Source organism: Perna viridis, chromosome 2, assembly GCF_037379345.1.
Source record: "Perna viridis isolate PV_CMFRI_1.1 ecotype Kerala chromosome 2, ASM3737934v1, whole genome shotgun sequence".
Lineage (NCBI taxonomy): Eukaryota > Metazoa > Mollusca > Bivalvia > Mytilida > Mytilidae > Perna > Perna viridis.
In genome coordinates, this window is record NC_142446.1 from 21,313,415 (window position 1) to 21,337,882 (window position 24,468).

At 31.4% G+C, this 24,468-nt stretch overlaps 1 protein-coding gene across 1 annotated transcript in view; it reads right to left on the reverse strand.

Annotated features, from left to right (window-relative positions):
* Window positions 1-3,733: 3,733 nt before the first annotated feature.
* Window positions 3,734-24,468, reverse strand: part of LOC148624039 (CCAAT/enhancer-binding protein zeta-like) — a 30,616-nt gene continuing 9,881 nt past the window's right edge. Inside the window, exons 9-28 of the mRNA XM_088566467.1 lie at window positions 24,382-24,427; window positions 23,835-23,878; window positions 23,190-23,274; window positions 22,752-22,836; window positions 21,604-21,700; window positions 21,308-21,392; window positions 20,868-20,982; window positions 19,817-19,958; window positions 19,390-19,518; window positions 18,298-18,424; window positions 17,931-18,067; window positions 16,975-17,074; window positions 16,687-16,822; window positions 15,430-15,527; window positions 14,700-14,760; window positions 12,739-12,935; window positions 11,400-11,481; window positions 9,539-9,575; window positions 7,454-7,538; window positions 3,734-3,900 (exon numbers count right to left, since the gene is read on the reverse strand). Of these exons, the coding sequence (XP_088422593.1) occupies window positions 3,794-3,900; window positions 7,454-7,538; window positions 9,539-9,575; window positions 11,400-11,481; window positions 12,739-12,935; window positions 14,700-14,760; window positions 15,430-15,527; window positions 16,687-16,822; window positions 16,975-17,074; window positions 17,931-18,067; window positions 18,298-18,424; window positions 19,390-19,518; window positions 19,817-19,958; window positions 20,868-20,982; window positions 21,308-21,392; window positions 21,604-21,700; window positions 22,752-22,836; window positions 23,190-23,274; window positions 23,835-23,878; window positions 24,382-24,427 (1,995 nt within the window). The 3' untranslated portion in view covers window positions 3,734-3,793. The remainder of the gene's footprint in view (window positions 3,901-7,453; window positions 7,539-9,538; window positions 9,576-11,399; window positions 11,482-12,738; window positions 12,936-14,699; window positions 14,761-15,429; window positions 15,528-16,686; window positions 16,823-16,974; window positions 17,075-17,930; window positions 18,068-18,297; window positions 18,425-19,389; window positions 19,519-19,816; window positions 19,959-20,867; window positions 20,983-21,307; window positions 21,393-21,603; window positions 21,701-22,751; window positions 22,837-23,189; window positions 23,275-23,834; window positions 23,879-24,381; window positions 24,428-24,468) is intronic.

Consider the following 24,468-nt stretch of genomic DNA (forward strand, 5'->3'; position numbering starts at 1 on the left):
GATATTAATGGGGAAATGCTGTCATCAGTAAATGAAATTAAATTTAGGATATGCCAGCATTGTTTATTATTGTATTTGGGGATGATATAAGATGGTACTGTAGTTAATCTAGAACAAAGTTGAACAGTAGTTTTTGGTGCTTAACAAGTCTTAATTTTTGATGATATGGTGATTTGATTCTGGATAAGTAGGAGTTGTAGTCCATGTTACATTGAACAGACATTCATATGGTTTTCCGGTAACCCTCTTTATTTGGAAAAAAGACCTCCCTTTAAGGTTTTTACCTAACACATGGCTAATTTTGGCATGGATTGAAAGAAGTCCTCGTAGCATAAGATTTGATTGGCTGTAAAAGTTTTCCATGGTCACATTTATTAAAAATCTTGTAAGATCAAAGATATGTTGAAAAGATTGTAATTATACAGTGAGATTCCACCAAAAACATTTTTAAACTTTTGGTGCTAATTTATTTCTCTTCTCAATAGACAGATAAAACATTGTCATATAAAGAGAAAACCTTGATAAAAACAATATTGAATCATAAATAATCAAATGTAACGACATTATTATCAACCCACAAACATTATATTGCTTTAGATTTCTTAATGAAATAACCTATATGAACTTTCATAAGTCTTTTTTAATCACATTTGGAATGCATTAAAGTGATTTATTCACTTAATGAAGATCAATGATGTGACTTTATATTTTTACAGGCCTTTAAATTAAATGGCAGTGGAGCTGTCTTCCGGATTTGTTTTGTGTTTATCCAGAACTGGTTTTATTCATTGCAAAAATTGGAATATCCATAAAAAAACCATAATATTTGCATATCATGATTGAATCTCAGTCTCCTTGACTGCATAACCTTGCTTCTGAAATGTGTACAAAAACCCATAAATTTGCATCGTTGTCTAAAATGCCAAATTGTCACACAGCAGAAACTAATAACTGCTAAAATGTTTCATCACTTTTATGAATGAATGCTTTATGGCACTCACAGATAATGTGAATAGAATGTTACTAATTGAATTTGATGCACTCAGTGACATTCCTTCAAACCAAATTAGGCATCACAAAAGTTGTTACAGGACTCATACAAGTACATGAGACTTTAAATCTCTATCAAGTCTTTCATTAGCAGTTAAAGTTAAAAAAAAAAGCATACTCAAGAAGAACCTCCTTATTTGGATACATGTCCAAACAAATTGACTATATCCAACACATTACAAAATTGGTCATCTTGCATTTTATGCAAAAAAGCATTTAAAAAGATCTGGAACTCCATTGTATTCATTTGCATTTCAAAATACAGTGTACCATGAAAGATTTGAAAAAGAAATCAAATGAGGACACGTTTGTGTAACATTTACAAAATGCATACATCACTAATTTAATCTATAAGTGAAGAGTAATTCAATCTGAAAATATGGTCTCATACTGGAAAAATATAATGATATATTCTGCAAAGAGACAAATCATTTGAACACACTTCTTTTAGACTTCAACTCTACCTTTTTTTTTTTCTTAAATATTTCAAGGACAACATAGTTGTTGATGTGAATCATGGTCAGGGGAATTCAAACTTTGTATTAAGTAGTTATCTCACGTTGTTTTAGGCACTCCAAGCTAAAAAAAAAGAATTATAAAACAACTGTTGTCTGCATCAACTTCACACAAAGATTATACCAATGAAACCAAAATACATGTATTGTATTTGAAAGCTGCAGTTCAAAGAGGTAAGTTAAGAATGCTGTTCTGTAAACAAAATTCACTCATGAAATCTTTAAGAGACTTTGTCTTCTATATCTACAGGGATTATTACAAGTCTTTTTGATGATAAATCATACAGCAACATCAAAAAAGGAACATTTATTTGAATTTCTTTTAAATATATAACGAAAAGTTTAGCTTTGTCTGAATGCATTGTATTATTGCATGCAAAGGCTTTATTCACACTTTGCATTGGCATCGTTTTACAACTGCACCATATCGTAGGTCAAAAGTTCTACTTTCATAGAATGTATGCTTCATATAACAAGGCTATATGGTAACTGACAAGCTTTGCATGTTTGTATTTATATTCCCACTGTTTTCCTGTTTTCACCGTGGCTTGGTAGTTTTTAAACCAAGCCATGTTTTATTTCATCATTTGGAAAAATGTTGGGGATGGGTGTCTTTAATGTCTGTTAGTAGATTCAGGTTTATTTGTAACAACTACCAAATGCTTTCACTATAACAATTCAACTGCACCATACAAGGTTTTATACTCCTGTGTAAGAAATCCACATAGTTTGGATCTGCTCTTGAATTAGGTTGGATCGGGTAACAAGAAAAATAAATGTCTTATCTGAGTGAAGAGTGTGTTTCCAACACAATATACCCGCCTCCCCACCCTCTGATGGATCACGGTCATCTTGCACAATCTGCTTTAATCTGCCAACTGACATACATAAGGACGGACAGCAGTATGTGCGTATGGACTGATACATGAATGGGTCAAAAAGAAAAAAAGCTCCGCAACCTTGTGTTGGATACAATAAACAAGTTACCGGCACATCAATAGTAATACATAAAAGTAAATGCTTTAATACCATTTCCCATGTTATTTGCAATATCTGAGCGAATCAACCATGAATTTAGGTTTCAAAAAATAGTTTAGCAAGTTCTTGTGACGAAAACATAAGTTTATTCTATGTTTATAAGGCAAGAAAAAAATTGTGGGTCGTTTGAAATGGAAACCCCCAAAATGTTTTGAAATTGATTTTGAAATACTTGTTTTTTGCTGTTTTTGCAGTTTAAAAAAATTTGTGATCACTTCCCATTTTTACGACCAAGCAATTCTAAAAGTATGATAAAAGACTTTACCAAATGTATATAAAATAGCCATGTGTTACATAGGTGAATTAAAAACCTTGAAATCCTTTGTTCAGTACTGGCCTACTAATACAAGCAATATGTGTATATTGGAGGATTAAAGCTCCAATGGGTCTAGGATATAAGCCCCCCAGACAAATGCCCCCGGACATAAGCCCCCTGGATAAAAGCCCCCTTAGGACAAAAGCCCCCCATCTTATAATAAGCATAATGTTATTGTAAAAATATTTATTTTCGGGTTTTTTTTTTGGTGTATTTTTTCTATTTTTCTTTTGTTGTGACTGTTCCTTTTATATTGGTATTGCATTTTACTTGTGTTTGTCTATTTTTGTGTAATTTTTAATTCTATTAAGTGTATGTAGAAAGTTTTTGTTTGAATTAAAATGGTTCAATTTCTGTGTCTATTTTTTTTTCAAGGGTTTACTCATTTTATATTTGATGTTATATTTCTTATTACCAGAATCATTTGAAATTTCATCAATGAAATAAAGAAAAGCTGCCAGTAATACACTTTTTAAAAAGAAAACAAAATGACTGTTTTTAGATATATTTCCTTTTTAAAGAGTGTATATTTGACAACTGTTATCATTTTATTGATAAAATATTGTCTTAAGAAGAAACAAAAAGTTAAAATGTTAACAATTTAGAAGCTAAATTTCAAATTTTACACTTTCAGTACTAATAGAAATATTATTCATAAGTGATTAAATAATTTCTCATGGGGGGCTTTTGGCCGGGGGCTTTTGTCTGGGGGGCTTTTGTCACAAGAAACAATTTCAGCAATTCCAAATTCTTGTGAATGAAAAGTTCAGATGCATAATTGGTATTTCTTGTTCAATGGAAAGTAATAAAAACATTTCTTTCTGTTATTTTTTATTGATACTGTAAGACAATGTCAAGCTAACTGTTAGTTCATTCACTTTTTCTTCTTCAGAATTTTTTTCTGTTTTCTTTGACGTTTCGTTGATCTAACCATCTTGAGTTTTCTATCTCTTTCAGCCTCCCATTTTAATTGTTTAACATCTATATAAATAGAACAATTAATACCATCAATAAATAAGAATACATGTCAGAGTATATCAGAGTTAGCTAGCATCTTACCAAAACTAAAAGACAAGAGGTTCCAATGAGCCTGAATTGCTCATCTGCTTAAAATTTTGCCTTTCAATAGCAATAACTCAAACAAGGAGTGGTCTGACAATTTTGACTCAAAAATGAATTTGGTAGTACTTATCATGAAGATCATGTCATCAACTGAAAGTTACTTTTAATCTATCATAATTATGAAAATCTTGACTGAAAACTACTTAAAACATCATTTTTCACCTTTCAAGGGCAATAACTCTAACAAGGAGTCATCCAACAACTTTGATCTTTGCACACTTTTGTAGGTCTTATTATAAGGACGTTTCACTGATTGAAAGATTCTTTCTATCTATCATAGTTTTCAAGACATTGGCTGAAAACTGTAAAAAAAAAAACGAGTTTTTCACCTTTCTAGGGCAATAACTCTAACAAGGAGTCATCTGATAACTTTAACACATGGCAGATTTTTGTAAGCCTTATAATGAGAATAATTTCAGCAATTGAAAAAATTCAGCTAAACCTATCGGTATTGGGTATATATATACGAAAAACTTCTGTCTGACCCCTATGTTCTATTTTTAGTAACAGCAGCCATGTTTTTTTCGACAAATCAAAAATCCCTATACCAGTTGTATACAGAACACCCTAAGGAACATTCAAAACAAGTTTGGTTCTGATTTGTCTGGTAATTTCAGAGGAGAAGATTTTTTAAAGAAATAACAATGACAAGAGACCTCCAGCAGCCTGAATTGCACACCTTGTTAAATTTTGTCTTCCAAGAGCAATAATTTAACAAGAAGTTGTCCAAAAATTTTGACTCAAGAAGGCTTTTCTAGATTTACCATACAGATCATTCTAGCAGGTTTCTATCTAGTATAGTTTTGAACGTATTGGCTGATAACTGTAAAAAAAAAAAAAAAGAAAAAAAAAAGAAACAGTCATCTTTCAAGGGCAAAAACTCTTACATGGAGTCGTCTGACAACTTTGATCCCTGAGACTTTTGTAGGCCTTATAATAAGAACCTATTCAGGAAATCAAAAAAATTTGGCTAAACCTAATGGTTTTGGAGATATATGATTAGCGAATAATTACTGTCTGACCCCTATGTTCTGTTTTTAGAAATGGCCGCCATGTTTTTGATGGATCAAAAATCTCCATATTGGTTCTATGCAATATACCCCAAGGAACATTCATACCAAGTTTGAATCCAATTGGTCAAGTAGTATCAGAAAAGAAGAGTTTTGTTAACAACGACGATGGAGGCCAAATAATGGCAATAGCTTGCATGGCTTTTGACCAGGTGAGCTAATAAAAGGCACTAACAATTTCTGGCCATGAAAATTAAAGAACCTTAGTGAGTGTGCTCACATACCCCACATGTCCCCATGTTGGATACTCAAGTAAATGTGTTTGTACGAGAAATACATGTAGAAGGACCCGATAAAAAAAGGAATAAGAGTGTTTTTTAAGGCTTTAGACCTTTCTCTTCTAACTAAATTCTGATACTCAGAATGGTAGTTTCAAACTCCAGACTGTGATTTCTTTGAGTTTTAGTTAATCCAAAGTAAATATCATCATAACGGAACAAAACATACACTTGACCTGTAACTTATCATGGTGAACTTATATACCAAAAATCATTTCATAATCTACAAGCGTTTAGAAAAAAAAGTCCAGAAAACTGTTATTTCTGTGAATTTTGCTAAGTTCAAGGCCTATAATGTTGGTAAAAATCATCAGAGTGGAACAAAACCTGACCTTGACCTGTAACTTATCATGGTGAATTTATATACCAAAAATCATGTCAATATCTGTAAGCATTTCGTAAAAAAGTCTGGAAAACTTTTTTTTCTGTGAATTTTGCTACATGTAAGTTCAAGTGCCGTAATTTTGGCAAAAAATCATCAAAGCAGAACAAAAGTTAAACTTGACCTGTAACTTATCATGGTGAACTTACATACAAAAAATCATAGAAAAAAATTTAGAAAAAAAGTCTGGAAAACTATTATTTTTGTGAATTTTGTTAAGTTCAAGGCTGTCATTTCAGTAAAAATTATCAGAACGGAAGGAAAGTTAAACCTGACCAGTAACTTATCATGGTAAACTTATATACCAAAAATCATGTCAATATCTGCAAGCATTTAAAAAAGAAGTCTGGAAAACTGATGATGGACTAATAGACAGACTGACAGACAGGTCAAAAACATTATACCCTTCGCAACTTCGTTGTGTGGGGTATAATTAAAGCAAGATTAACAAGTTAACAGTGAATTACTCAAAACTCGGTTGTTTCAAAATAAATATATATGACCCTCTAAACATTTATGTAGTGACACTACTTTCCTGATCAAGAATGTAAAAACTCATTCCTGATTTGACTCTTGGTTTTGGTCTTTCCTTACATTAATAACTGATAATAACATTTCATTTTTAACATAGTAATGTCCCTTGCAATGCATGGATGTCTCCGTTTTTTCTACAGTGAATTGCCAAATATCAGGGACAATTTATAAGCTGCAAAATAATTATATGAGTAACATATTTATACATAATTAAAGTTGATTTCTAACTTTGTATTGTCAATGTTTGAGATAACTTGACAAAATGGATGTGGAAATGAGGAAAATAAACTGTTAATACAGACTGATGAAAGTCATCTCTGTATTTTCTGAATGGCTGCAACCAAGTCATCCCTAGATTTGATCTCTGTGAGATACTCAGGGAGTTAGACTTTGATTTCAAACCACAAATTCTCTACTATATTTAGGTCAGGAGATTGGGGTTGCAAATATTAAGTATTAATACCCTTGTTGGTTTTCCAGTGACATGTAACCATGAAACAATGGGATGTTGCAAAACGGCTGTAAACTATCATAATGTGCACCTTATCAAAATGTAAAATACAGGGGAGAAGGAGGCATAAAATTGACATGTAATAAAGATTCTGAGAAAGTTTCATTAAATTCAATGTAGCAGTGTAGGATAAGTAACGGATAAAAGATGGGTATCCTCATGTCCCCATATTTAAGAATGATTAACTCCATGTTTTGCTATGTGAAACCCCAAATTAATTTGAATAAAAATCTAAAATAGGTGTACAATGGGAATATGTGAAAAAGATTCTGTGAAAGCTTTATTTAATTCCATTCAGTGGTATAGGAGGAGTATCAAAAAGAGATGGGTACCCATCTGTGTAACGGAAGGTAGGACTGACACTCCTATCACTACATATATACTTTGCATGTGGGGGATATAAAAGTGTGGATGTTATTACTGGTGAACATTGTCTGAACATTTTATCCACCTAACAATGTCATTTTCATTAGGAGAAAAATTATCATAAATGTCATAAACCTTTTATGTAAACTTCAACAATGTAAGCCATGTTTGTTGCAATACTTTTGGCATTTCACTGTATGTACCAGTCAACTTTAAAGATCAATGATATAATGAATGTATTTTTGATATATAAACTTTATTTTTCACTTACGTGAATTATCCTGGTTAGAAACAGCATCAGCACCAATCATCAGACTGCCTTTTAAATCAGAGTTATCTTCTATTAGATGGGAAAACTGAAATATATGAAAATAGATTTAGTAACTGCAAAATGTCTTAATTATATTACCATTTCATAACTGTGTGAAAGAAGAGAGTAACGATAAGTGAAAATTTTTGAAGAGGTGTTTTCTTTCCAATAAAAGAACAGCATTCCAATGTCCCTCGTGAAAAAAAGTGCGGAAAACTTTAAATTCACAGAAATTTTCTAAGTCCAAGGGCCACAACTTCTGTAAAAATCATTCAACTGCAAACAAAGACAAACTTAATCTGTAACTCTTCATAATAAGGCCACATACCAAAAACAAACTTATTTGGAAAAAGAATAACAAAAAAAGGCAGAAAACCCGGACAGACTGACAGACAGACGGCATTTCCATGTCCTGTAGCGGGAGACAAATATCATAAAAATACAAGAATCCATCATATGACCTTCCCTTTAAAACGACAAAGTACAATAAGGACCATATTTTGCCCCCTGCATAACTGGAAATTAGAAATTCTATATGAGGAAATTTTGTCAGTTGTGAAAGAATGTTAAATGAATGATTTAGCATATTCTTACACATTCATAAGCATATGATTAAAAATATGATGTCCCCAGTTAGGCAAATCTGCAAATTTTCCATCAAATATGCTAAAACAGGGCACTTTTTGGACAAATTTTTGCAATTTTAGTGTACCTCTGCCAACTTGACCCCAAATTATTGTTTATGATTTCTATATGCCAATATGATAAGAGTTTGAATCACTTAAGATATCCCTGGTTCATTTTGGCAGGGATCTTTGAAAATAACAATATCAGCTTTGAAAATTGGCACTATCCACAATTTTCTTGTTTTTGGAAATTTGGGGCTTCCATAAAAATGAAAATTGATAAAATAGTGACAATCTAAAACCATATTAAAACATGAAGTTGCACATAGTATCTTTCTAGGCTTCATACCACAACTCATACAGGAAGTTGATATCCAAGAGCAACAAAAGTCACTTGCAACATATGCCATATTTATATTTGAAAATCCAAATCTGAAATCAGTACATCTATTGGGAGCAGAGTATTTTGTGACAAAGCCACACACCAAATTTGAAATTAATCCATCCATTAGGAGCAGAAATAATTGTGATGAAATTCGTACAGAATGACAGTTGGTCAAGGTGATTCCAGTTAACCACCCACTTGTTGAGTTGGGGTATAAAAAATTAATCATCCATAACATTGCATACATTGCATTTTTGTCATTTACTTCAAACTTATTTTTTTGCAAAATAGGGGCCAAATATGGCCATTATCATAGCATGTCGTGTATTGGAATTATTCAAAATCTGGATCTCATCATATGTATACATTTATATGATCTAAATACTCATAAGCTGTAAGCACTATCCAAATTCAGGACCTTATACCTTATAACACATATTCATATATTATTGTCAAGAATCTTATCACACATGCATATTTGTTATTTAGAGCTCGAAGGCAGATTCATGAACTGTGCTCTCACATTTTGCTGACAAAGAAGATTTAATTGAAAGAAATCATTGAAGCGTGAAGAAGCATCCTTCGATTTTTAAATTCCTGTTTCATCCTGTGGAGTCTTATCAGATGTATGCCTGAAAGTGATATGGAATCTTATCACAGAAATGCTTGTTTGTAATCCAAAATTCTTATCGCATACTGAAGAATAGTATCAAGCTTCAAACAGTGTCTGACATTTGAAATTCATTCTAGACGCTGCAGTCAGTACTCTCAGAAAATGCAAGAATCTTGCTAAGTCAGGAAAATGTGAATGATTTTACGCAACATTATACAATTGATTGTCAAAAGATGTTGACTTGAATATCGTCAGAGAACTTCAAAAGGCCTGTCTGCAGCGTTTAGTAAGACAGGAAATGTAAGACTGCCACTGTGCCGAGCTTGGAATAGTATGTGCCTGTATGCAATTGAGAATCTTATCACAGAATGCCTGTATGATATCAAGATCCTACTGATATGTACGTAATCTTAGTTTTTTACCTCATCTGCTGCAGCAAAAAGACTTGAACTTTCATTTCTGAAATGCAAAGCATTAATAGTAACAGGTAGTGTTCAAAGGCATAAATACAATATACAAGGGTACTGGTAATAAAATACCTCTTACAACCTGCAAAAAAAAATAGATGAACTAAAACACATTATACATCCACACATACCCTTTTTCAAATGTCCAATACTAGCAACAAATGAACAATCAGAAAACAACTGTGAGCAACTGCTCACTTGTGATTTACCAGCTTTCCATAAAAAATAAGAACAATTCATGTTATTTCCACAAACAGGAAGTTGATAATATATGAGTACAAAAATGCATCCCATAATACAGAATACCCATATCAAGCTTTGTATGCATCTGAGAAAAATGTGACAAAAATATTGTATATTACCACAGTACATGGAAAATTTAAGTATTTTCTGCAAACAGGAAGAAGATGGCATACCAGTATGAAAACTAATTCAATAATAGAACATCCCCATAGGAAGCTTAATACAATATACCAGCGACCAGTAGAAGCTGAGAAAATTGTGATGAAAATTTTGTAAATTTCCACTGTACAAGAAAAATTCAAGCTTTTTCAGCAAACAGGAACTACATCTTGTAGATGCCATACCAGTATGAAAACATATCTGACAAAAAAAAGTAAACCCACCTGTATAAAATATCAACAACCTGTGATTAGTACTAGCTAAGAAAAATGATTAATAGTTACTGTAGCTGAGAAAAATATGACAAAAACTTTTTTTATATTATCATTGTATAAGGATTTTTTTGGGGGCAAACAGGAAGTAGATGTCATACAAGTACAAAAAGAAAGCCCCCAATACATCATCTCTAAAGGAAGTTTAGTAAAATATATTGGAAACTTGCGATTATGGTAGCTGAAAAAAAAATGTGACAAAATTCTGTATATTACCATTGTATAAGGAAAATTCAAGTTTTTTTTTTCGCAAACAGGAAGAAGATGTCGTACAAGTATGAAAACACATCCCATGATACTGTATACCTATATATAGATCTTTGTTTAATGGTATAGAGTGAGTTTTGTTCTATGATTTAGAGAAATCTTTTCTTTATTATTAAGAAAGATCTTTGCCTTATGGTACAGAGATATTTTTGATATATGTTTTAGAAAGATCTTTGATTTATGGTGTAGAGAGATCTTTGATTTATGGTAAGAGAGATTCTTGCTTTATGATATAGACAGATCAATGCTTTTTGATATATAGAGTTCTTAGTACTTTTTTATGATTAGACCAACTAACAAATTTAAAATTAAATATATTTTAAGACTGAGAGTATTACATATTGCAATACATAATGGAAAAAAAACCACCATAAATCTTTTAAGAAAATCCTATAAACTTAATAATAGGCTCGTCTTCTAACTAAATATCAAGATAATATCTCAGATAATATTTCAATACGAAGAAGCAAAGTCAAAAAAGTTAAAACTTAGTCAAAGGGTCATCAGTCAGTCAATAAAAATTAAATTAAATGAAAATATTAACATAATTTGGAACCCAAACATATCTAACTGAAACCAAAAATCAAATCAGTAAAACTAAGAGAGAAAAGTCTACACAATTAAAAATTTCATGAAATGACTAAGGGCTAATGAGTCACTTTATTGTAAAAAAAACAAAACAAAACAAAAACAGTAACTAATCTAGATGCAGCTTCACATGAAATATCTACAGTAGTATAAAATGATAGGAAATGACAGAATGGTGGATGGATGGACTGACAAACTTATAAATGGACCTTAAAACTGTATTCTCTACAAGCTTCCAGAGTAACAGAGACTTCATGTACAGATATATGGAGTACATGTGAACTTACTTCTTCTTTTTCAATGGAGTGCGGTCTTCCTTGTTACTTTTCCTTTTTTTAGTCTTTATCACATGTGGTTCTGAGATGTCCTCTACCAAAATGGAAAACAAAATAATAAGGCATTGATATGAAAAACAATCAAACATTCAGCTGGACACAGCTTCATATGACCACAAAGGTTGCACTATAAACCCCTAAACAGTATGAACACAACATTTAAGCTTGATATACAGTCGAACCTCTTTAAGTCGAAGTCGAAGGGACCATGCAAAAATGTTCGAGTTACCCGAGGTTCGAGTAATCCAAGGTCAAGGATAAACCGTAAATACTAGCAGTTTGGTCCATGATTCTGTATTTACATCATTTGTTGTGTTTGTACATGTACATGTACTTCACTTTACACGGTACCACGTAATGTCATGAGTTTCATATCGGAAAATATTTTTTGGTAAGATTTGTATATCATGTTTGAAATACTGAACGGCACCAAGTGTTTTAGTGAAATTTTTAAAACTTTTTCTATATCAAAAACGTCAAAATTCATAACATGCTGCTTTGTTTGATTCACAATCTGGAGAATCGTCAAACAATGTGCTCTACAATATTACGATAAAATTCAAATTCACAAGCAAAATGAATGTAGTCATTAAAATACCCTTACTATTGTCTGTTTGATGTTTCATTAAATAGTCAGATACCATTACAATTCATCTGTATTTTTTTTTTTTCAAAATATCAAAATATCCGATATCACTGTTAGTGTAAATTCCGATGTGTTAATAATAAAATTCGTCTCTTTTAAAAACATGCGCAAATATCACATTATCGCAATTCTAAATTAACTAAATAAACAAATCAAACCATAAAGAGTGTCAACAAATTAATTTTAAAAGCCATGCTAATTGTTGTTAAAACACACTTCGATCATGGTTTGTAATAAAGCAATCAGTTTTCCGACTAATTAGTTGACTTCGAGACATCAGGGTTAATTAACCTCGAAGTCCTTTCGAGGGGGACTGATTGATTACCTCGGATTATCTGAGATTTCGATTCATCCAAGTTCGAGTCATCCGAGGTAAAATTGTATTGGAGTAAAGGGAGTTTTGCTGGGACTTGGTAATTAGTCGAGTTATCCGAGATTTCGACTAATCCAAGTTTGACACATCGAGGTTCAACTATATCTCTATATTTAAGAATGCCTGGAGTTCAAGACTTTAAATTAAATCCTACTGAAATTGGTTATGACAAAAGCAATACATATGAAACAGTTTATTAGAAATAAAGTTCAGTTATGCTTATTCAGTGAAGTCAAATACTGGAACTAAAATATTGACATACAATAACTCACCTTCATTATCAGAAAATTCTATATTCTCTTCATCCATCATATCATCATCAAATTCCTTAAATGCACCAGCAAAGTCTTCATCTTCCTCAAAGTCAACCTCTTCATCTGATAAATTACCATCCACATCATCCTCTTCTTCCTCGGATTCACTTTCTAAAACATCACCTTTCTTTTCTTTCATCCTCTTGGTAACCTCCCTGATTAAATTGGATTTTTATTGATGAAATGTAATGTAGTTAAACTTGCAATAAAATTCAGTAAATACTAATACTAGCTAAATCTTGAAATATTATGACCAAACTCACAAAAAGAACACCCCTTCTTTCTATTAGATTTAAATCATGTCAAAGTTTGATAACCTCCCCTTGCATTGACCTGACATTCATTATCTTAGTTCATGCACAATATCACACTAAGCCTAATTCAAAATCCATAGAGTGGTTTAAGGAGATAAGCATACTAGGTTTTAACATGAAGAACTCTGAATTTGGAATCTATCCCATAAAATGACAATAATTCTTCCTTCATGCATATCTACATATCATATCTCTAACCTTCCATGTAAAGTTTCATCAAAATTTGTCAAAGGCTTTACGAGGTTTGGGCATACAAGGTTTTTACAAGTAAAACCCTAGAGTTATCTTCTTATTAAAATTCATCAAAATCTGTCAAACAAACAGACAGATCGAGTGATTCAAACTGGTATACAAACTCTTAATAATAAGAATTACTGTGAGCAATTTCACAATAAACAAAAAATCAAAGACTGAAGTCTTCAAATTCGCTATCTTCAAACATTCTATGTCACTTAGGAGATTTGACATACTTTTAAATTTTGATTTCGATTAGAGATTTGACACAGAGCTAAAATTTGACTAGAGCCAATGTGGTCACTTTTTGGCTCTTATTCCTAAATCTCAAACTCCCTGTGGGGATATGGCACCTTGTGGTACAATTTCAAAGCAATTCATTCCTTTTCACTGAAGTTATTGTCAAAAAAAATTGATGTTTCTGGCTCCATTGTGGCTGCCTTTTTTCACTTGGCTCTAGTCACAAACTCAAAAACAATCCCAGTCTTCCTTTTATGGTATGGCACCTAGTAGTAAAATTATATGAGATCCATTCACTTTACTCAAGTTACTATGTTACTATACGGCCATTAGGAAAATCAGAGTTAGAAATAGTAGCCTGCCCAGAAAATGCATGTTTTTGGCCCCCTTTTTTGTCCATAATTTCTGAAAAGTTCAAGTCAGGTCTTTCTCTCCAGAATCAATACAAGTCTGACCAGTGTGTTATACAATGTTATGGAGCAATATCATAGCTCTTCCTACACTTATACTGGAGTTAATCAAATCCTATGAAATGCTTGTTTTAGGCCCCCTTTGGCCCCCAATTCTAAAATGGTTGGGGACAAAGCCCCCACAATCAACACAAACCCTCCTTTTTGAGGTCTGGAACCTTGTTATTCAAGTTAATAAAGATCAACCAGCTAATACTCAAATTATTACATGAAAGTCAACTATCTACAGATGACATATGACTGCATTTTGTTTGCAGTTGTATAACAATTTGGATTTAGAGTGTGGCCCCATTTTGGTCCCCTATAGACTGGAAATCCTAAATGCTGTTTTAAATCTGCTAAGTATTCTCAACACAGTATTTTGTAAGAAACAAATTTTTAAAAATGTCAAAATTGAATGAGAAATAAACTTTCCACATCAATTTTAAATAAAGATCTGTTTTACCCCTTTTGGCCCCTTTTTGTAGAACGGTAGGGGCCAGTGACCCCATTTTCAATGGCAAGCTTCCTCTATTAGCAAATAACAATATATCAAAATGTCATGCCATTTGATACACTACAAATTTAGTTATCACATAGAAACGACAGCATCATAACATAATACAACCATAAAAATTGTAGTCCTATTAAAATTACTGCACTATAAATTGGATATACACACCTTGCAAAGTCAAGGTCATCTTCATCCATAAATTCAGATTCTAAATTCTTTTCAAAGTCATCTGAAACAAATACAGTACAGAACTCAATAACATTGAAATAATAAGTTTACCAAAGCACAGATATAATTAACTCTGTGGTAAATATATATATGTCATTACAAATCAAAGTCACCCGGGGCATGAATTTTTGTCGTCCATGCGAGACCTGATAGGGTAGTCAAGGACGTTAAAAACCCCTTTAGTAGCAAAATAAAAAATCTAACTCCAGTACTTTTTTTTAGTTTTGGGTAATGCTTTAAAAATATATTTAACACATTTTTCTAGTACCATAAAAATATTGAATGCAGCATTTATAGGTTCTTAATAATGATTTCCTATTCAAAATCTTAGATTTCTTACATAAGCAATTCTTAAATGACTGAAACACAGCAGAATAAGTCAGAAGTTAATGACTTTCTCTCACAAGCATACTAATACAGCTCAGAGTTTCTTCAAAAACTAGTGTAAGTATCTATTTCTTCTAGAAAATGGTGCATTTTTAAGGCAATCTATTTATAGTCAGGGAGAATAACTCGATCATTTATAATGATATAACAATGCAAAATCACAATAGCCCGTGACATTACCAAAGCCTTAGTTTTTATTGGGTTATACAGTGAAAAAAGACCAGATTTAGTGATTGTCTTAACTTGAAAAAACCTATCAACTGAAGAACAAATTCATACTTACCAAGGTAAGCATCAAATTCATCATCACTAACACTTCCAGCATCACTGGCTTCTTCATCATCATCTTTCTTTTTTCTGGCAGCTTTCTGTGTGAAATACCTGAAATACGATACAATGTATAAACAATATTATGTGTCAAGTAATCTATCTCTTGTTTGATTTGATGTCTATTGTACATAATATGCTAGTATTAAATTTAAATTAAAGGTTCTAATTGATTGGTCTATTCATTTGGTTTCCTGAATTCCTATTGGTCAATCATTTGTATTTGATACAATATAGCATGTGCAATCCAACAGCACTAGACATTAAAAAATCAAAGATTGAACTTATGCCATTGATCACTATTTTACTGACACAACTTTAGGAAATTGTATATCCATAGACATCATCAATCTATAATTCAATTTCTGATGTAACACCCTTTCTGTTTGAAAAAGAATATCTTAGTATGAAAACTTTCAAGAACATTTGCAAAGAGTGCATGTCCTGAACCAAAAATTACATAGAAAAAGCAAAATATTTTCTATTGATGCAATCAAACATTAGTACTTATAGTTTATATACCAAAAGCATAAAATGTTTTGAAGTTTTCAAGAAATTGACTGAAAACTGCTGAAACATATTTTTTCTCCTTTCAAGGCAATAACTCTAACAAGGAGTTGTCCAATGACTTTGATCCCTGCAGACTTTTGTAGGCCTTATAATTAGGATCATTTCATCAGTTGAAAGAATTTGGCTATACCTATTGGTTTTGGAGACATATGAGAAAAACTTCTGATTGACCCTTTGTTTTTATTTTTCAGTAACAGTGGCCATATTTTTCAATAGATCAAAAATCCCCACATCAAATCTTTGCAGAATCCCCAAAGGAACATTCATACCAAGTTTGGTTCTAATTGGTCTAGTAGTCTCAGAGAAGATTTTGGAAGAAATAACATTTAAAATAGGAATAAAACATTGAAAAAGGGCAATAACTCCAACCTAATGTTTCTGAGATACATGGGAAAACTTCTGTCTGACCCCTCTGTTCTATTTTTATTAGTGGCAGCCATTTTTTTCGAAAATCCCTTCCTTAGTTCAAAGCAGGATACCCAAAAGAACATTTATACCAAGTTTGGGTCTTATTGATCCAGTAGTGTCGGAGGAGAAAAGTTATGAAAATTGTTAATGATGATGGACGACAATGAAGGATGCCAAGTAATGGCAATAGCTCAAAAAAAATACCATACAGGTTATTCTTATTTATAGGATTTACCTGTAGTAAAATAATTCCTCAACTGGGATTTGTTCCTCTGAATTTTCTAGAAACTTCTCACTGTTAACTGGAATATTTTTTATTCCCTTTGGTAAAAGCTTTCTCTGCTTTTTAATAGCCATTCCAGACTCTGGTACTGAAATATTAAATTTCTATACATACAACATCAATGAAAACAAAGATTTTTAGTTATGGTATTATCATAGTTAAGAAGATGTTAAACACAGTAATGGACATATTAGAAATAGAAATCAAAAAGTGTATTGATCATTAATCATCATAACTTACATGAATCTTTCTTCTTTGGGTTTTTATAAACAAATCTATCCAGAAATCTGATAGTTGTAAAGTCTTCTAGAGGGTTGCCACTGTATGTAATAGATTCTCCCTGTAACAGGGAATCACAAACATGTAAGGTATACAATTTATTAGCAACTTAATGGTACTCATGGTCATAAAATCAACAGAAAAGCACACATACCATATTCTGAATTACGTGATATAGTAACAACATGTGTTATTACATGGACACTCCAACATGTGGTAAGTACAAAGTGAAATATTTAAGTATTATGATGAAGAAAATTTTGTAAATGGTTTCTGATCATGTCAGAAAACTGAAGGAATTTTAACTAAAATATAACAAAGTGAAGAATTTTTTTCTTGCTTTAATACTAAAATAAACTTAGGACTGTAAGTAATCTCAAAAGGATACTGCCTTCTACCTGCACTCTGAAACTTGTAAACATTAACTATAGAACTATTAACTTGGCAAACACTGTTTTTTACATGAATTACATAAAAAATTGTTCATGTGAAAAAAAGATTTAAAATGTAATTAAGCTCATGATTTTGATTTACATTTAGAATTCATAGTATTGTGATCATAGGTTAGGGTACTCATTTCCTACCAACCTCACTGAGTCCATGGAAAATCACATTTCAAAATAAAATGTCTAAAATAATTGAACAAGATGTTGATTGGTGTTACCTTATTCAATGTTTACATAGGTCTTGGAATGAAAATGAAATGATTTTGCTTTTTACACAACTAAGCATAAGAAATTATATTAATGCAGGTAAATCGTGAAGTCAGAAGTTGAACTTCTAGAGTCCAAACTTTACCAAAGTTACTTCTCATGCCACATGACATATAAATAACCCCGGTTTTGTATACTTGTTTCCCATCAAAATTATCAAAATGTTCATAACAAGAAAGAATTACATTTGATGATAAATTTTACCTTGATTAACTTAGAAGCATACAAAGAAACTGTTGGATGGAAATGATTTGCCAGCTGCTTCAGCTCCCAGATACACTCTTTCTCAGCATTACAATACATAGGGTTCCTATGGTATGGATCATAATGTCCACTTCCTCCTGAAACAGGATTGGATAAATATTCTTGTCATAATGCAGCAATCCAGACAACAATAAAAACAATGACAGAATATAATCCAACACATTTTTTCCAATTTGCAAGTCTAAAACAAATGTTATAGACAAAATGTGATTGATCAATTCTAAAAAAAGAGTATTGAAAGAAAAAAGTGACAACGATTAAACTTCCTATGACAATGACACAGCAAAATCTTAGAGAATGATCTAACCTTTGACATTTGACATGTGAACCCATGATGATGTATGCCGGTTAGCTGTTTGAGAGTGATCTCCCTTTTCAACATCACTGTCAGGGTCAGGAAGGTCTACAAAATGTTCTTCATCTTCATCCGATTCCTAAATAAGGAGCAATTTTTCACAAGAACAATGCTTTAAACAATGCTTTAAACAGTGCTTTAAACAATCTCCTAATTTATAGCATGACTAATGACTGTTATTAAATAGAAATGAACAATTAACCTCATCCATGTAATAAAACTACCAGAAAGTTAAAAAAAATAGAAACTAGAAATACTGTAAAGACTACCCTCACTGTAACTTCAATATTATCCGATAATTATCTTCCTTCATACATATAATGTAAAATTTGTTATAAATCTGGTCAAAATTCATTGAGTAGTTGAATCCAAATATGATTTTAAAGAAGAAAATATGCCAGTTAACAATTCAATTCAGCATTCACACATTCATGTCATGTATGTTAAATGTCAACCAAAGGAAATTCGATCCCCAACCCATTAATACATAATCAAGATTTTAATGCAAACCCATTTGAATGTAAACTGGTGTAAATTATTCAATTTACAATAATGATAGCTTTTTATTTAATGTATCAATTTGAAGGCATAAAAATGGGGAAAAAAATGCATACAAATAAAACATCAATTTCTGGAATGGATAATCAATATTTAATAGTCATGTGGACTTCTAGTAACTGTTATCCACAACCATCAGTTAATAATTTTATTTCTGCAAGAGGGTTCCCCCATTTTTCAAAATTCATTAAAAAATGCTTTGAACACAATGACTTTCCTTTAGCCAAGTCTTTATTTAAATTTTTTTTACTCTTGCTGTTAAAATAGGATCTTAACATGCTCGTTTAAGTTTAAATGGTGAAAATCCAAATAATAGTCAAAAATTAAAACCACTCTTACCTGAAAAAGGATCTGTATATTTACATATCAACCAAAATTATAACTACTGGTACTCTATACACACACTTCAAATTTCTTAACATTAAAGGTCAATTAGCTAATATTAGGTCTGTTTACTTATTAACCCCAAACTAAGGCCTCACTCACCTCTGAGGCTTGTTTACTGACTATTACAGATGGTTTGACTTTAACAAGTTCTCCAAGCAGGACTAGAGCACCACAGACAAATTGTGGAGGCTGACTGCAACAGATCTGTAACAATCTTTTTACAAGGGCCTACAGAATGAAAAAAAAATGTATTTTTTATTTACAAAGACGATTTTCTGTAATTCATTTCTCATCAGATAACTTCTGGTATATAAACTGATGAAAAAATGCAGTTTTCTGACAGAATGAGAAGGATTTAGATCTAGAACTAGAAAGTAGAATCAAATGTTGAAACAGTGGAACATCAAAATAAACAGACATTACATTCCAAACATTCTTTATTTTCGGCTAGACAGATCATACACTACAGTAATGTTTTCTGATTAATTAAAAAATACCAATTCAAAACTGTGAATGTCAATTGTACCTTTATTCTTCTGTCAACTGTATCTTTCTTGATACTTTTGAACACGAGATTCAGAAACATTGCTTGTTTAGATGAAGTCTTTAGACTTGGGTCAGACATTTTTCTGTAAAGTGCTACAAAGTACCTGTCTGATACAGTCTCACTAAAAATGAATAAAAAAAATAAGATTAAAAAAAAATGGTTAAATATTGTAGAAACTAGAAGCCCTATTTATCACAGGAGCCCCCGCGTCATTTGTAAGTATAGATTTTATTTTTTAGTAAATCAAATGTGTCTGTAAGACACTAATGATGCCCCTGCTTGCTAGATTTGCTAAATTAGGAACATGTTTATTTTTGTATGAAGACATGGTTTGCAGATTTAGAAATCCTTCCAAGACTTGTGATACTCATGGTTTGGGATCAATTTGGGGATCAGAAATTCCTAAATATATGCATATCTACATATTGTATCCTGGCCACATAATGTCATGAAATTCTGTTTGGTAGTTACAGACTAGTTGCGATGAGAAAAAGAGGACTGATGGACAAACTAACAGACACATAAAAAATGTTAATACCTCCAATTACAAATCCCTGACTTTTTTGCTTAGGATATATTTCTGACAAAAATTACAAAGTCTAACTATCACCCAGTTCCGTAATATTCCAAATTCCATTAACCACCCAATTCTGTAATATTTCATGAAAATCAAGATCCTATGACCCTGCACACCATAAATATGTTTAGAAACATCCTGCAAAAAATATTTTAGATATAGTTCAAAAACTACAGGAGGAGATAGCTGGAGAAGCCATATAGCCCCATTTCAGAGTAAAATGACTCAGTGTAACTATCACCAATTTTCGTAATATTTCACAAAAACCAAAATCCTTCGGCCCTGCACACCTTCATCATGTGTAAAAATGTCCTGCAAAATATTTTAGATGTAGTTCAAAAACTGTACAAGGAGATAGCTGGACAAGCCATGATCATGTGTAATCCAGATGGACAGACAGACAGGCAGGGATGAAAAGAGTTTACCTTGAAACTAAGTGTGAGCTGAATTTACCTTGAATCCATTACTTGATATATCAACATTAATGCCTGTAGACTTGTGTTAAAATTGACAACATGAACCAGTTTATAAATAGTATTTAATTGCTCTGCCAAATATTCCTCATCAACTGCAAATACAAAGAAATATAATCACAATCGGTGTATATTGGTTAAATACTGAATGTATATTTAACAAGAAAACCCTAACTGATATAGATTAAAAATGATTTAGTTTAGTAAAAATTGTAAGTATACGAATATTAATAGACTATTACCAACATTTTGTCATATTTTAGTCCATTGTATTTTCAGGTTTTACATACACTGCAGTTCCTCACTGAAAAGATAAGATTACCAATAAGATTTGTAAATATCTTCAGCATAAGAATAAGCTCTGAATATACCAGTCAGTAAAGCACTCAAGATAATATGACCTTTAAGATTAGTAAATACCTTTAGCATAAGGATAGGCTCTATTTACACCAGTCAGTAAAGCACTCATCATTTTACTGTCAACTTCACCTTTCTTTACGAAGGACTAAAATGATATATAGAAAAAGTTTGACTCAGAAATAGAAAGAAATGGCCATTCAAAATTATTTTTAAAGAAAAACTGGGTGCAGAAAAGAAATAATGTTTTCCTTTGAAGATTAAAGTTGGTACAAACTTTAAGAAATGCTGAAAAATGGCAATTTTTGGATTATTTTTCCTTTATTTTATGTATTTATGTATTTAACCTAAAAGCATACCTTAAAGAAAGAGAAATACACAGTAATGAGTTTTGCAGCTAGTAGTTTATCTTCTTTAGTCAACATCAGCTGATTTAGGAAACAAATGCTGTAATATCTGAAATAGCAATGTACATGTATAACTACCAGGCTGAACAGGATGACCACAAAGTTAAGAACTTTCACACATAAAAATAATAGTGCTACACTCAAAAACGCAAAGTTTATGTTTAGATATGATGCTTTCATAAACCTATGAAACAGTGAGACAGTGTTTTTTATTATTGTTTACTAAACAATGACCTCATTTTGTCAACTTGAGAAATATCCAGTGATTCTATGAATGCTCCATTAAGTTGTACATACTCTTGAATAATAGAATGGTTTCAATTGTTTATTATTTTATATAACTGAAGATCAATGTTTCTTCAGTGTATTTACAATCACTTTTTATCAACAAATTTTTTGCAACAAAGTCATAGGAAAACATCGTCACTTGGTGATTTATCTTAGCATTTTAACAAATGTTCTTCGAATTGAGCGTTGTTCAACTTTCATTATACAGCTGATGTGACATTGCGCATAACATAGTCTGTAAGGACATCAGTTCCATGATTGTAATCAAAACAATTTAATCATTTATGCAGTCTTCTACAAAATGAGTTTACTATACATGAAACAGTAGGTTTTAGAAATGATTGTCAAAGACATTAATGGTAGCAACATTTGGTATAAATTTTAGCACATTTCTAAAGGAAAAATCTCACATAAAATTATCAATTCATCTTGATTTTTATACTTGTTCTAGAGATTATTGGTAGCAATATTTATTGTAAATTTTATCCACATCTGATGAGAAATGTTGGCTTGAGAGATCTAGAGCATATAAAACAAATTTTCAGGAATTTTCAATTTCCAAGGGAAATAACTCTCATAATATTTGCCAACTTAATAAAGAATTTGGTATAAATTCTATCAAATCCCTGGAGAAAATGCTTACAAGGTATGATGGACAGATAAATGAATGCCTAAGTTATTGTTTTACACATGCATTTCAATTTCATTTCTGTGTAGCGACGGGGGATAATAATTTAGTATATATAGACCGTACTTGTGCTCATCCCAGGAAAGTCACATTAAGACAGTTTTAATTGTACATGCATACTTACTGGGCCTTTACAGATATATTTGGTCTATACAGTAGTCTCTCAACTTCATCAACAACAACACCCTTCATATTGGGATGTTTATCAACTACAATCAATTAATTGTTAAGTAAAATTTACATAACTCAAGTTAAGTGTAAACACAAAAATTATAGTAAGCAAACATAGCATTATTTAGTGGAATACATTTTTAAAAATAAAATTAAAAAACAGAATTTTAGTTTGGACATAAATATAGTAACACATTGTTTAAATTTACTTTTAAGACTGGCAGTTTGAAAAAAAGCCCCAAAGAACTGTAATATAATACATAGATCAAAGAAGTAGATGGCAAATTATACATTTCTGTCAGTTATCATATGAAGATATGATCTATTTAGTCTGAAATTTCTATTCCTACTGCTTGTATTTCATACCAACTAGGAATAGATCTGTACTTACCAAGCTTTCTCAATAGGTATGAGGTCTTTGAAGCAAGTTTGTAGTTAGGATCGCCCACTTTATTTACTAACATGTTCAATAATGTCTGAATAAAAGAAAGTGTTACATTACACATGGCATGATATGGTAACAAATGGGACTTGATTTTGTAACTAAAAGGTACAATTAAAAAAAATATGTTTACTTTTGCATACCTGGTATTATTTTCTGAGAACTATTTAAAGTGAACAATTCAGGCAATATAAAAACCATTGGTTGTCTATCATTCTTTTTCATCTGATAATACCAAAATATGCAAACCATTACTTTTAAATGATATTTGATCAATCGTATTTACTGTTTTTAATTATCTTAGTTCAGATATTTCTAAAACCAATTTCTAGGAAAAACCTGTATTTTCTATGGGATATTAATCTGTTAAATGAGCAGTTAGTAACCTATCATTTTACAGTATGATTGATTGATTGATTGTTGGGGTTTAACGTCCGAGCACATTTTACAGTATGAATCATCATACTTTTCTGTTTAAAATGTTAAGTTTTGAAGAAGTAATTATAATTATGTATTTTTTTTTATAGATTGCAAGCCTCCTTAAATTAGCTGATCTACTTGGATTAATGTTTCAATAATGAACAGTTTACATACCTTTTCTTGTTCAGGTTTCTCAACTAACAGATCAAATATTATTCCTAAAAAAGTTGAATACTATTTAAACTGATGACACTCACTGCAGTTTACTTTTGATTAAGACACTAATTTTTTTTATCTTCACACTTACATGAGTTCCCGTTTTTTTATTACGCTAAATATAGCATATAAATAGGGATCACTACTGTCTGATACTAACAGCAGACATAAAATTTATAATAGAAAGAGAAATGGTACTGGCACTAAGAATCAGTGGCAAAATTGTATTGATCTAAATCAACAGTCAGAGACAAAAACTTTCCTCCAAGACACAATGAAAATAAAGCTATTTTTCAAATAAAATGTTGGTAAATGGGACTCAGAAAGATGGATATACTCTGTTTGAATTGGAGTATTATTACATGTAACTATAACAGAACTTGATTTCTTTCTGCAATAACGATAATTAATAGGGTGGTCTAAAATCATTCACTCAATGTAACTAAAATGTAACATAAATGAGACAATAGAATCCAGGTATAAAATGATAATAAAGATTTTTTACCTAATGCTTTCTGCTTCGTTGCCAATAATGTATCATGTGACATTATCTGAAATACAATTGTATATACCATAAAAATTCTTTTTCATT